Here is a 15042-nt window from a genome sequence, read left to right on the forward strand (position 1 = left end):
AAATAAGGTATTACGGTACGCATCGTCTGCTTTGATTATTGTGATGCCTTGTTTGATGGTTTTTAGTTATCGATAGATATTTATCTTCATCTTAATGATTCATCTTCATCTTAATTGTGGACAAACAATGCATTTCAAACTAATTAACAGATTAAAGATTAAAACGTATTAACTGATTTAATAAACAGCAATCTTATGTTTAATGGATGTTTTTAAAATTGAGGGCGAGGTTCATTGAAGTACTGCACATTAATTAATTCAAGTATGTGCAGGAAAGGATTCATAAATCAGGCAAGTGTTGTTTTTTTTGCTTGTTTGTTTTTTTTGTTTTTATTTATTAACATCCATCATCTTATATCCAAAGTGACAGTGAGATGTAAACATCAAAGCAGCAAATAAATATAATATATATATTTATAATCTCATAGGGATCATTCACATGTAAACATTTGCAAAAGGTATCACTTGTTGTTTGTACAGTAATCTGCTTCGTCTCCACCATATCGTTAAATGCTTCTATTTTAAACCAACCACAGATTCTCCATCACAGTTACACCTACAGCGTTAAAAATCAGACCTTTAGAAACTCCTGCTTCAGACAGAAAGGGTTAGTAAGTCTGCGTAAGAGCTACTAATGTCTATAGAGGCAAAACATAAGTTTATGGACCGTTTGGTGATCCTCATTCTGCTTCCCTTCTCTCACTGTGAATGTATAATGTATGAATCCATTTTTTTCTCCTTCGAGGCACTAGTCAGACTCTGGTGGGATCCTCTCTATGGACTCCGTGGAGGAGCTCTGGGACTGTTGGGACTGAGAGGACAGAGGCTGAGATGCTTGAGGGCCATCCAGCACAGTGTGCATCAGGGGTAAACAGATGTCATCCATGTTTGGCAGCACGAACACTTTCTGGAGAAGAAAAAAATATGACTGTGAGAGAGGGGAGTAAAGCTGAAAAGATGTTGTAGTTTTTGTTTTTGTTTTTACCTGGAACTCATCCTGCAGTTTCTTTTCAATCCACTCAGTCACATGACAGAAAGTCACCTCCCTCTCCCCTAGTTTGGGACGGACATGCAGATCCAACTTTGGAGGCACACAGAAGCTGTACCTACAGAGGAGATCATCAAACCTGTTTGTTTCATTGCCACAGCCATGATTCAGTCTCATGTCGCCTCAGGTAATAATATTCAACTAAAATGGATTTGGTAGAACAAATGAATGTGCTTTTGGCAGGAGATGAAGTGTGAGTCACATAACTGTTGGGCATATGTATTGTAGAAGCATCTAACTCGATACTGGAAGCGTCATCCTTCTTATTCTTTGGTGGACACGCATTAAAAAGGGTTTGAGCCACTGTTGTGCTCTAATGCATCAGTACTTACCAAATCCTGTCTGTGGGGGGTGGTGGGATGTTGATGACTAAAGTCCCTGACAGCTCTTGAACCTCCACTGTGAGCAGCAGGGGCGTGTTGGACATCTCCTCAAACTTCTTCTTAATGAACTCGTTCTCTGTCGCCTTCTGAAAATATTTGGATTTGGCGATTTTGTCCACAAATCTCAAAATCTTCCTTCCAGTCTTTCCACCCCCTGTCCTGTAAGAGAGGATTAGAGGAGAGGAGGAGAGACACATGAGCGGGATGATGAGTAGATTTAGTACTCAGAGGCTAAAGTCAAAATCTGAGCAGAGATGAGATTCTCAAATGTAAATGAAAGCGACAACCATCTGGAGTGTGAAGTCGGCACAGATGATCTTATGCTTTGGGAAAATGAGCGTTCACAACGCAGCAGGGTAGAAGTTACACTTCATGGTGTTGTTTAGTATTATATTTAGTATATAGAAACATAATTTAATACCACAGACAGTATTTCTGTTTGTGTATACATCAAAATTTACCCATCTGTGGCCGGTGTGGATCCCTTCTCCCCGACTGGACCCTGAGGTTCAGACAGAAGCAGCTCTTCCTCATCAGATGAACCAGCACTGGAGGACTCCTCGTCACTGTCTGCCAACACACTTAAGACGGGTCTGCAGCTGGGAGGATGCACAGGCAGACGCGGTAGGAATGGACAGGTGGATGAAAAGAAAAAAAAATGAACAAAGCAAACTTTAATCCATACATTCGTGGACATATCAAGATGCATTTATAAGTAGAGAAGGTTTGCAGAAATTAAACAAACCCAACTACAAGCTTCAGATACACCACGGACAGCTAATGTAAAGCTTTGCCTGCCCTCTAATCCCCACCACTGTGGGTCTATGATAGGCTGGTCTACGCTGATCAATGTGATGTGAAGAGCTCTGCTCTGCGGATCAGAGGCTAGAGGGATCAGGGGATAGAAAGAGAGATGTGTAGGTGTGTATTTCTGTGCACCTGTGTTTTTTGGGGTTTTTTTTTTTTACTCCTGCAATATCACGAATACAACATAATACACATGAAGATGAGAAAATACTTTTTTTTAAAGGGCATTCCACAAATTTCACACATTAAGGGTCAGATTTCTCATCACGAGGAGTGCTACGCAGCATGCAAAAACAGCAGTAACCTATGAGGTCTTGCTTTCTAAGTTTGAAAACAAATCCCTGAATGTTCTAATTAAAGATGAGTTGCATTGTGGGGATTGTAGGCTCCAGCGTCTTTCTTTTAATCTGTCTCACACTTCTGTAGAATCCCACAGCTGTATGGAAGTGCAATACTAGAGCACCCTTTAATATTGCTGGCCATAAACTACAAATCATAAACTGTTTTATGACCATATTGGATTAATATTATCTGCATCAAAGCAACCAAGTATTTCATTGCTTTGCTTAACCTATAATAGATGTCTCATGGTCATTTTGTCTCTTTTAAACCACCTCTAAGTATCACAGTATATATCAGAATAAAATAACATATAATGTAAAAGAAAACTTTATGTCAGTGATACTAAAATAATTATTTTTAGCCAGAAAATGCTGCAAAACTATTCAGAAAAGTGAATAAAAATGTCACGTGTGTGTGGGTGTGTGTGTGTGTGTGTGTGTGTGTGTGTGCGTGTGTACTCACCGTGGGCTGCCGCTTTCTGTCGTACAGTCCATGTCCTGACCCCCCTCTTTACCCAGCTTGGACAGGTTGAACTTGGTCTGCAGGGTCATCTGCAGTGCACCTGTGTAGACCAGCTGCAGCTCCACCCACAGACCTGCAGGGGGCAGCACGAAGAGGTCAACGAACAGACCACCAAAACGTAAAGCCTAATCTGGACACATAACGCTTAGAGGGTAGATTAAGAGACTTTCGCTGTGATTATCGAGCCTTGAAATTAAATTTATAATAAATTACTGTGTTTTATTTATTTTTTTTAAATCCCCCCTGAGGAGCAAAAACAGGATGATTTGTTGACAGCCGGTTGTGTAACAGTGAGATGCGTGAACAAACAGAGAAAATTGTGAGGTCATAGTTCAATTCCACACGTCATTAGGAGTGTTCTGTTCCAGCTTACCTGATTTGAAACACACACACACACAGACACACACGCACAGGCCAATATGTATGCTGGAAATGTTGAAGGCCATGGCGTAATGGCTCTACTGCTCTGTGAGATTACAACAGGATAACAGCGTCTGATCTGATGCTCTGCATTACTCAGCTACTAAGCACGTGTGTGTGTGTTTTGTAGTATTTGAACTCCAGTCTTCACTCACCTCTGTGGTTAACCTCTGGTCTGGAAGTAGCGGTGATTTGGGGCATAGAGCAGCCCATATCCAACTCAGTCAGAGTCAGCTCATTCATAAAGTAAGGCAGCTGTGAAGAACAAACCACATCATGGATTTAAAATGCGTGACACTCAATAATTAACCTCTTCTGTGACAATGAAACTGCTCGCACTCTGATTTTGCTCAGCTTCTTCTGGATCTTGTGGGAAACCGCGTCGGCCCAGTACTTCTCTCGCAGGAAGTCCCAGAAGATTCGACCAATTAGAGCGTTAGCCCATGCAGTCTGGCTCGTCCCGGGGTGCTCTGCTAAATCACATATGCACTGTAAAAAAAAAAAAGGACACCTGAGTCAGAGCTGAGCAAGGACAAGGAAAGCGCAATGCTTAGTACAATTTAGAGCTAAAAATAGAGGAAGAGAGTAGAATCATTTTGTAAATGCTGGAACTCCTGCAGTCCATTTTCCTACAGCATCACTTCATTTGCTTTGCTTAATTTTATCTGCATGGCTCACATTTCCTTTGATAGTGGGGCTTGTCTCTGTGCTGCCGGCTCCAGGACTGGAGATAGGGGTGAACTCCTCTGCGGCAAGGAGACGAGCCATGTAACGTGGATAGTCTAACACAGAGAGGGCCCTGGTGCTGCTGGAAGTCTTATTAACATGAGCTGCAGAGATGCAGGGGGGAGGTGTGGTGGGGCCGTCATCGTCGCTGCTGCCCACTCTGCTGGAGCCTCTGCTGCCCGGTACATTACCCGAGGCACTCTGAGCCAGTGCAGGGTCACCTGGGAGAATAAGGACGGAAACATTAACTTGGTTGGTAACGATAATGATAGAAAAGTTTCCCTTTTTTCCATCCACATCAGTATTTTGGAAACAGTTTTTTGGTTGTTTTTTTCTCTCATAGAAGAATTTACTACTTTGATTTCTGAGAGCAAGAGAGGATGCAAACAGCCATTTTTAATGGTGCAATGAGAGAATAATTCAAACTGGAGTGAGAACTTGCCTAAAGGAAAAAATGTAACATTCTGGGAAATGCACTTATTCGAGAAGATCCACTCTTGTGTCTCTGCATTAACTATGATGTTACAGCCAACAGCCAGTTCATGTTGTTTACCACAAAGACTGGAAATAGGGGTGGAAATCCAAATGTAAAAATATCCACCAATTTTGAAGGTCGCTACATTCTGCAAAGCAAGGGTCACATGACTGACAGCAGCAGTCAAGCTTGCACTGATCATCTCAGCATTGTAGCTAAGATGGCCTTTGTCATAATTATCATTTTTACATTTGCAATGTCTTCCCCCTTCTACAGAGTTTACTCTTTTTCCCATGGACAGCTGAATATATGTATGCTTTGGTGCCTATGACAGTACAAGTAGATAAGGTGACAAGATTATCACAATTTAGCCACCTAGAAGCCTTTGGCTTCATTGCTTATGTGACCCTTGCCTTGCAGGTCCATATTGTTGGACAGAGCTAAGATAGATGTATCCCCTTATTTTCATCATTTATGCTAAGTACAGTAAAACTGTCTCCTGGCTCCAGCTCTGTATGGGACAGGCATGGACAGACATGGGAGTGGTATCAGTCTTCTCATCTCAGTCTGTAAGAAATCAAATACGCATTCCCATGATGTCAACCATTCCTTAAAATCAGTTAACCAAAACATGTTCTCTTTTGTTAGTCACCAGCACTTCCCATGACTGCAATAGAGCAACTGTTTTCATGTAATGCTGTCAGGCGATGAAAAACAGACAGATGGCAGATCAAATGACAGATTTTTCTAAGAAAAGTAAAAAAGAAATGATTGCTCTTGCAGCTCAGTAACTTTCTCCAAAACAAAAGCTGCTGCCTGTCATATGTTTTTCTGATGCTGTCAACTGTGTGTTCCCTCGAAAGGGATTGGCTTTGAAATGCAAAGAATTGGAGCATGTAATCCATAATCCACACACATATATAGCATTTGTATAGATGCCTTATCTGGAAGCCTTCTCTTCTCTAATGCATTATTAACGTTCATCATACCCGATCTGGACACACATCTGCCAGGCCTCTCTTTCTCCCTCTCTGTATCCATGGATGCAAACAATAAGTGTTGAAACCACTCCTCTTTCTCTCGTCCCGTACGACCGAAGAGGTAAAGAGTGGTGGGAAGGTCTTGGACGTGTTTGGAGGAGCTTTGTTGTGGACTTGACGGTTCAGCTCCTGGCACCTCTTCCCAGCTATATTCCAATCCTCGCTCATCCTCCTGGGAGTTTTCTCCCACTGTCAGTTGGATGCAGATGGGATACTTTGGGTTCCACATCCTCTTCCGAGCCAACACAGATGGCAACAGGAATACCTTTGGGGATCAGTGGTAGAGTTTTATTATGTCAAAGCAAAAGACAACTGTTAACTAAACACTTCAGTCAGATGTCCCATTTATGAATTATTCATTAATGCTGAAGAGTTTGAGGTTGATCTATTGGTCAAAAACTTTGGTCCAGACTGAAATGCCTGGTGTGCCGCTCGGGACATTATATTTATTTATATTTTTATTTTCGCACTTGTACTTGATTTTGTCTTTAATGCTAATTAGAAAATGTTACCATGCTGCATGGTAGACATGTTGAGCATTATACCTGCTAAACATCAACATGTTACCATTGTCACTGTGAACATGGGGCATTTAGCTCAAAGCCTAAATACATAGTCGTAGCTGTAGAATATTCATCCATTTCATCCATAAAAACTAAAAAGGAAGCGTTATTTTACATTAAATATCTTACAATAACAGAAATGTTTGATCCTAGACTCTTAGACGACCATAACAGAAGGAATATAATTATTTTTAAATCAATAAAATCCTTTTTTAATCAAAAGTTAAATTATTGTTTTTTTTTTTGTAAGTAAAATGAAATAAATCCATTAATGGTGATTCAAGACCCCTCTGTGATTTATCCTGTCAGGGTTTAATGTACAATAATGATCAGCTCTCTGTACATTATCCGTTACTTAAGAATACAGTGTAGTTCCTGTTTTCTAACCAGATTTTATCTGTTTTTATCTAGCTTCATAAAGTTACTGGACTAAGTTTACAGAAGCTCTGCAGCGACTGCATACAGTATCAGAACATCACCAGAATACTAAATAGGTCTTCACTTTCCGTATTATATTGTAGTGAAAAAAAATACAACAGCTTTAGCTGTACAGCAAAAATCCCCTGAACACAGTTACTTAGGCGGCCATCATACTTTGCTCTTTGCGAGCTGAAAGGAGCGTGACTTGACAAAGGTGGCCTCAAGGACTCTCTCGTCATACGTGGCCCTGCGACTAATGTTGGTACGCGGGTAGTCGAGACGGAGACAGGAGCCCTCCAGGCTGGCAAGCACAGAGTGAGTCAGTGCTGGATGGTAGGTTTCTGGGTCGTAGTCATGTATCTCATTCATCCAGCCCTGACAAGATAGAAAGAAAGAGTTCATTTCAATCAGCACTACGCACAGTTTGAGTCCTCCCTGTTTCCAGTCTTTAGTCTGAAGTGTTCATTAAAACGGTTGTATGTGAACTGAATGCCCCCCACATGAAGAGCTTGAAGCTCCCTCTTACTGCTCCAATTCAGTAATAAACAATGTATTATAGATAGTTTAATTCAGCATCTGCCTCCTCTCGAATATTTGCCCGCAATCAAATACCATAAGTTATGTCATTCTGTCATCTGATTACCCAACACCCCACGTTCACATTGTAACAGCCCTCAGACTGAAACTAAACTGCTAATGACTAAACAAGGGAATTGTCTCAACACTGAGACAGTAAACTCTCCATTTTCAAGCATCGCCATCACTACCAGCACTCTCCTGCTTCGTGTGCTGACAAATTACAGCTTCCTCCTGTCTGTATCCACCACCATCCACTAATTGCCTCTGGAACTGACAGTGTCTGGGTGGTAGCAGTCCTCTCCAGTTGCCCTGTGTCAAGCGCAGCCTGGAGGAGAGCAGTAATTACCACTGCAGCTCAGACACTTTTTATTATTGAAGGTTTTAATTGTATTCTAGGCACCTTATGTAGTTTCATGCCGCTTTCAGAAGCTTTAATCTGTGAAGCAAAACAGTCAGCGAAGGTGCTGAAGTGACTCGAAGTGACTTGACAGTTCTAACTGCCCTATTAGCACTACTGAAAACTAATTACAAGTCCTCTTGTTACTGAATTTGGAGTAGCCTTTAGACATGCATTTTAAAGTTCCCTTAGAAAGCAGTCACTTTCACTGTCTAGGTGTTCTTTCTTTGAAAGGCTGTAAGCCAGAGGAGTCTCAAGCTATGCTATTGTGACACCTTCAGAAAGAAATGAAATTGCAGTTTCTTTAAAACCCTTTTTCACTCCAAAGGCAATTTCTGAAAGAGTCCTCTTGAACCTCCTGGCACCAGTTTCAAGAGCATCACTGACCTGGAGAAGAATAAGCTGCTGAGATGTATTTATTGAATTTGCTATATTCCAAATCCCACACTGACCATTTCACAATTACCATGTAACCATGTAACAATGTCCTCTAACCATAAGATTTTAAAGGGAGTTGTCACAGTTTTGTGCTGTGTTAATCCCTATATTTAATGGACATTAGACTAGTATTGATCTTCTCATATGTCTGCCTATAACCATGATATATTTTCCAAAATACCAACTATTCCTTTAAGAGACAAGGACTTGGTGAAAGTCTGATGATTTCTTTAAGACAGTGCTCTTTCTCAGCTGTTATTTATGGACGACACGTTGAGAAATGTGTGGAGCACTGAAGTGAGACTGAGGTGAATGAAAATAAGGTGTGAATGAAAATGTGGCATTTTCCTCCTGAATGAATCATCCATTTACCTTCAGGGTGTCGGGCTCAGTGCAGACAGCGCCATCTGTCAGAATCCCCTCAGCCAACAGAGTCTGTGGTGGTCTGTATGGAGGATCTGAACTGGGAGATCTGGTAGACGCCATCCTAATGAGTAACAATCCTAACAAGAAGCCCATTGCTAATCCCAGAGCCAGGCCAGAGAAGTATGGACTGAGAGGTAGGATGAAATATCCATAGGATAACACGGCCACGCAGAATAAACTCATGCGTGGCAGAGGATGAGGGGGCTCAGGACCAGAAGGAGTCCTAACTAGAGGTGGTGAAAGAACTCGAGGACCAGCAGCTGATCTTCTTATTGGCTTGTGAGTCTCAATGGCTAACACTTGCATCATGTCACCATCTGTACATATTTCCAGCTCCTCATCCCTGTGATGTTGTCTGCTGTGATGCACAGGGCAGTGGCTACGGTGGTTTCTCCCAGGATGCCTAACAGAAGGCCAGTCAAAGACAGGCAAAACATCAGCATCTGTTCTTCTAGTGTTCCTCACGGGAGAGTCAGAAAGAACCGTGTCTGTGCTACCTTCACGTCCCAAACCTCTGGAGCTGACCTGATGAGCCCCTTGCGTCTTCCCCTGGTGTTTGGGACTACCTACACTCTCCTCTCTCATGATCTTACTGAACATGCTGCTCAGAGGCTCGTGCACAGCCTCCGAGAGCTTCCTCTTGGTGTCCTCTAACTCCATTTTGAAGAAGCCCCCTTTCAGAGCCTCTCCACTAGGGGAGAGGGAGCTAGGAGAAGGGGGTGCAGTGCGAGAGTCTCCGTTGCTGCGGGTTTTTGATTGGGTGAGCTGCTTCCATAGGTGGAGGTTGAGGCGGGAGTCTGATTTTGACTGCGACACCTCAGGCTCTGATCGGGATAACTCCGTGGAGATGGACTTCACAAGGCTGAGAAAGGGTTTAGGTCTGAGAGTGGAGCCTTCTTTGAGCTCCAGCTCTGTGGAGAGAGACTTGACCAGGCTTGCAAAAGGTCGGTGGGTGGGTGAAGAAGGGCCTGGGGAGAGGAAGCTGGGGCCAGTGTTGGAGCAGTTAGCCAGAGAGTCAGGAGACGAGGGAGAAAGAGGGACGTGGAAAGCTTGGGACCGCAACAATCTATCATCCTCAACAGAAAGCTGCCTCTCCTTGGAGAGAGATATAGTTGGGTAGTCTTCATCGTGATCTAGGGAGAATATAAGCTCGCTGTCGTCCAGACTGTCCCATTCTCCCTCTGTCCCAGTCAGCTGGATCACAATCCCTCGAGGGAGATGCCTCTTGGTCCCAACAGAGGGGGCACCGACTGGAGAGAGGCCAAGAGACGGGCTGTGGGCCTCTTGGAAAGGTCTGCCACCTCCTCCTTTATCTTTGTCCTCGCTTCTTCTTTCCCCATTCGTTTCACTTTCCGCCATTTCTTGACTTTACATCGCACAGCCAAGGCACCTAAGAGTCAATGAAAGGGAATAAATAAAGAACATGGTCAGCTACATTACTAAGCCTCAGAGGCAGAACAAATAAAAGCAGTCAGGGAGAGAGAGAGATAGAGGAAGAGCATCTTTTCTATGCCAACTACGTATTAATGTGTGAACGTCACGTAATTTAGATCTGAAGAGTTGTGGAAATCTACATTATTCAGAAGGCTAGTGATCCTGAATCAGATCCAAGTGAGCACCTCTCCCATAGCCGTCGCTCCAGATACTGAATGAATTTCAGACACATGCAAAAATAGACAAGACAGCCTGTCTCCCCCAAATGTTGCACAAACTAGGGCATTTCAGGCTTGGCTCTAATATCATTTGGGGATGATTGGATGTCTATATAGAATTCATTCAATTTATGTGCAGGGTCTTTCTGTGCACACGACATAGAAACAATATAATTTGAGGAAAGATGCAGCCTTTCAGCATAGAACAGAGAGAGAATATTTTTTTGCTTTGTCAAAATTGTAATCTCTCAACAAATACTGGATGCTTTCATGAAACAATAAGCATTACCACACACCACTCACTATCTGAAGTAATATCCAGCATGTCATCTCCTCAAGGAAATAACTACAGGGTCTTCTGATCTCCGTAACAACCCGGAGTCACAACTCTCCCACTGTTTAAAGAGTGACTTACGTAATCCTGAGATGAATAGTGAGATGCTCTCTGTGTCGGTAGCATTGCGTGTTTCCACATAACACATAATACATCCACCATGACTGGGGTGCAAAAATGATACGAGCAAAATCCAGAGAAGAATAGAGAGCGAGCCTAATGTGTATTATCAGCTGTCATTTTATGGTAGGAAAGAACGGTTTTGGATCAGTGGACGCAAGCTGGGAAACAGCACAAAGGCCCAGTGGGAAACCTTTCATTTGCTGTCTCTCTGGGCCAAGTGCCCTGCTCTTTATGCAAGTTAAACCCTACCTCTGACTGGTCGCATTTACGTAACTGTATTACAGCAATGTGTGGCACAATTTCAACCAATTCCACAGCAGCTGGTGGATTCGGACTAATCTGCTCTCACCTAAAATGGATGATGGGGGGGGATAAACCTCACAGACACACGAGCAGCCAGGCAGCATTAGACCTTCTTTATAGCTTTTCACAGGAGAGGGACCACAACCTGTGAGGTGCCAAAAAAAAAACACACACACACACACTCACACACACACATTAAGCACATTAAAGTGCTATTAAGCCAATGTTTTGTCCAAACTAATATCAGGACAGGTGTTGCCATGTTATTATGCTAGTTATGAAACTGCTGCATGTGGGCTCCACATGCTCCTCGTATTTTTCATGAATCCAAATGTTCTTATATGAACAAGACAGTTTGTTTTACAACTGGATAAGAAATACAACTTTTTCTCATAGTGAAAGGACCGAATCAAAAAAAAAAAAAATTTTTGTAATAGTTATACAATATCAGCTGTGGAGAGGACTGGAAACTAAACCATGTTGGTTTGGCTGACCAGTATTATGGAGCAGATAAATCCACACAACCACATTGCTCTTGTAGATACATTTTTATTAGCAAGTGACGTGAGAAGTCTGAGGAAGAGCCTTGTGCTCAAAATGTTACTTGTTAAAAAAGAATCCTCTACAGAAGCTTTGTGGTTATGTGTTATTTTGATCCACCGCCCATCCTAGTGGACTTTAGTGATGTGTGTGTCTTTCTCATCACTTTTATTGGCTACATGGTATCAAAGAACTCGACTCTGCTCTGTGAGGCTGTATTTACAGTACCGGCCACTCAGATTTGGTCTGCTTCATTTTATCATGTTAATCCTGTGAGGAGGACATGCATGTGTATACCAGATTTAGTTGTTGATACATTTCCGTAAAAAGAGGAAAAGTCACAGGATCAACAAACAACAAATTCAGTAGGATTGATCGTCTGGGGACCATGCATGTGTTTCTATCCACAGAGCCAAAAATATGATCCAGTTTATTTTAAAGTAATAATCTAATAATCTACTCTTATACCCTGTATGTGTGTATATATATATTCAAGGTTTCACCCCAAGATATGGAGGGTTTTCATGATCTCTGCTAGTTCTGTCCTTTGGGTTTTTGGTTTAAATGTGTTGTTGGAAGTAAAACCACAGATGCCGCAGAAAGCTGAACCAAAGAAAGAGAAGGAAGAGTGGGGTGAATGTGCTTTGAATATACTACAGGCAAGTATTTTTAAAAATCAATGATTTGAATTTAGGACTCCAAAGGTCCATCACCTTTTCGATTTTTCTATTTGTGGGGTCATTTCAGATTGCTAGAAAGCAGTGTGTGATGCTTAATGATAATCTCCTGCCAAACAAACATAAGAGAGCTGTTAACTGTCCCATAAAGCTGTGTGTGACAGACTGTTGCACGAAAATACTGAAGGCTGCGGCACGAAACACGGCACACATCTGCTCTGAGTGCACTGCAGTGTGTTCAATCAATCTATTACTTTCTCAATCAGTGACAGATGAGCCCAACCACATGTCTGTCACTCTGTTTGTGTGTGTATGGGGTTGTGTGTTTGTGTTTGTGTGCCACCCTCTGATCAGACACGAACAGTAACAATCTCAGATTAACATTAATGCAGGGTTTTTCTGTGAAATCTGACAAATCACACAGCCGGATTATGGGCTAAACCAACATTTGGTGGGGTGTGTTTCCAAGCTAGCTCATCTCCGTGACCCAGTGTTGATCGTTTACTTTATCCTTTACTATCAGCCCTCTTATCTAATGCTAAAAATCACATACAGATGGCTGAATTATCAAAGTGCAAAGAGAAAAAAACAAATGCAGATGCTACAGTACCTCGTCATGTACCTTGCAGGGGGTCACTGAACAAATTTCAACCAATAGGAACACCTATGGGTTACAAAATAAGTATTGGGCATGCAGTCTGTAATATGCAGCATTAGTTATTTCAGTACAGCCTTACTACTAAACAGAAAACAAATCCATCACAATGTTAAAACTGATGTCAAATTGTAACTTGTTTGTTCAATTATTATTGACGGACAAACAGTATAAGTGCCATAGTTTTCTACTTTGAAAGTCAATGTATTATATTATTGTATTAAGTATTTTTTTAAGTTGCACACATTGGCTCCTTTTTTTTATGAAACATTGTACCTGTTGTGTAAAGATATCAGTTAATCCTGTTGGTCCTCTGTCTGAACACTCTGATCACGATTATTTAAATGTATCCTAAGTCATTTTAAGTAGTTACAGTGTCATTTATTTTGGCTCCTGTCTAAATGCAAATTAAAGCATGCACTATGCTTATCTGCTAAAACAAAATTGGCTTCATACTTTTTTTGCCAACAACAAGATAAAGTATTGTTTGCTACCGTGAACTATTTCTCTTCACTCTGTCTGTTGACTGTATGAAGAGACACCACTAAGTTATTTTGTGAATTAAATCAGTCCAGCTTCTCAAATATGAGTATTTGCTGCTTTTATTTGTCAAATACGGCAGTGAGCTGAGTATATTTGAGTTTTGGACTGTTAGTCAAACAAAATATGCAAACATAAATATTTCACTTTGGCCTCTGAAAAGTTATACAGGGCATTTTTGTCTACTTTCTGACATTTTATCAAAAGATTACCTAAACTGGGAGACATAGTCACACAAAAAAAATGGTAATGATAAGCAATGTACATACAGTCTGATCTCTACGCAACTTAAAACACATTTTTGACCCAATCCAAAAAACAATATGGTCATATCATAAAGTAGAACTGTAAACAATAACGTATGCAGTAAAATTCAGGTTACAGAATCCGGTGTAACACCTCCAGTCAGAGCTGAAGTCTTCTCACATCCAGGAGACAAAGTGTGACATGCGGACATGAAGTAAGGAGAAAAGTGCTGCAAAAAGCTGTCACTATGCACTGTCAGGTAAAAAGATAAACCTTTCTATGTGAACCAGTAATTTTCTCGCAGATTCCTAACATATTTGGGATGTCTGCAGGGACGTTGATGTTTTGCAGAAAAAGAATTATGTGTAATGGAGATGACTTACCTGAAAAATAATCCTGTGCATGGAAATGTGGCTATACCAGCCGGAGTGTTGTCTTCTGCTAGTTGCCTCTCCATTTGTGAGCACAAGTGAGGAGTCTCACCACCTCCCCTCTCTCTCTCTCTCTCTCTCTCTCTCTCTCTCTCTCCCCCCCCCTCTCTCTCACGCAGTCACACACACCTCCCCTTAACCGAGTGCCCGCATCCAGATGTGTCATGCGCTGCCGAGAATCACAGCTCAACAAACTGATTATGAAAAGCATAGCCGCGCTGCATGATAATCCAGATTAAGGGTCCTGCAGCCCCAACAGACACACACATAAACTCACCCACACAGCCTGCATGCAGTGTGTAAATGCTGCCTAATTGTACAAAACATGGTGACAGCTGAAGTTTAGCCTGAGGGTTTAAATAGTGTTATTTTCCATTCTAGTGAGCACCCATGCAAAACCGAAGTGAACACTTTATAATATAGTGTAAAAGTATCCAAATTGTAATAGGCACTTTTAAAATGTTGTCTTCATTAATGTGTCCAATGGCAAAGAGGTGGAGCTCGAAATAATCTTGTTACAAGAAGGAAAGAAAGAAAGAAAATAAATAAAGTAATGAATTCCCTCCACTATCTTTCTCTCACCCTCCTTCCCTCCCTCCATCTTGCTTGGCCTACATAAAACTCACTGGAAGCCCTAGAAATGACAACATGAAGAACGGGGCAGAGTGGTGAGCAGGATACAGCTGTGGAGACACACAATAAGCCTCATCCATCACTGACTGAAGGAGGTGTTCCTGAACAGCCTGGCTGATCTGGATCCATGGCTGACAATACTCACTCAAGAAGACCACATTTTAATGTAGTATATTTACAGTTTGGGGATTTCAATCATTTCAGATTCTAGTTTACTCTCTTATCTGTTACTTTCGTATGATCATACTTTGCTGATTTGTTTTTATGACTGCAAAATTGACATTTTTGGTGGTTTAAAGTTCCTTTTTCATCTTCAGTTTTC

At 41.7% G+C, this 15042-nt stretch overlaps 1 protein-coding gene across 3 annotated transcripts; it reads right to left on the reverse strand.

The window, feature by feature from the left end:
- Nucleotides 1-156: 156 nt before the first annotated feature.
- On the reverse strand, nucleotides 157-14141 carry tex2l (testis expressed 2, like). Of its 3 annotated transcripts, none has more exons than XM_019252862.2 (12): nucleotides 14040-14141; nucleotides 8533-9976; nucleotides 6921-7121; nucleotides 5713-6028; nucleotides 4201-4469; nucleotides 3862-4011; nucleotides 3678-3777; nucleotides 3043-3175; nucleotides 1893-2030; nucleotides 1381-1590; nucleotides 986-1106; nucleotides 157-907 (listed from the first exon to the last, which is right to left on the reverse strand). In XM_019252862.2, the coding sequence occupies exons 2-12, from the start codon at nucleotides 9943-9945 to the stop codon at nucleotides 749-751; spliced, it is 3210 nt and encodes a 1069-aa protein (XP_019108407.2). In that variant the 5' UTR covers nucleotides 9946-9976; nucleotides 14040-14141; the 3' UTR covers nucleotides 157-748. The 3 variants fall into 3 exon arrangements, with proteins under 3 accessions (XP_019108407.2, XP_027144962.1, XP_019108408.2); XM_027289161.1 differs by lacking the exon at nucleotides 14040-14141 and adding an exon at nucleotides 11045-11152; XM_019252863.2 differs by lacking the exon at nucleotides 14040-14141 and adding an exon at nucleotides 10654-10673.
- Between the last annotated feature and the right edge of the window lie 901 nt (nucleotides 14142-15042).

The sequence above is a fragment of the Larimichthys crocea genome, chromosome XVI, assembly GCF_000972845.2.
Source record: "Larimichthys crocea isolate SSNF chromosome XVI, L_crocea_2.0, whole genome shotgun sequence".
NCBI lineage: Eukaryota > Metazoa > Chordata > Actinopteri > Sciaenidae > Larimichthys > Larimichthys crocea.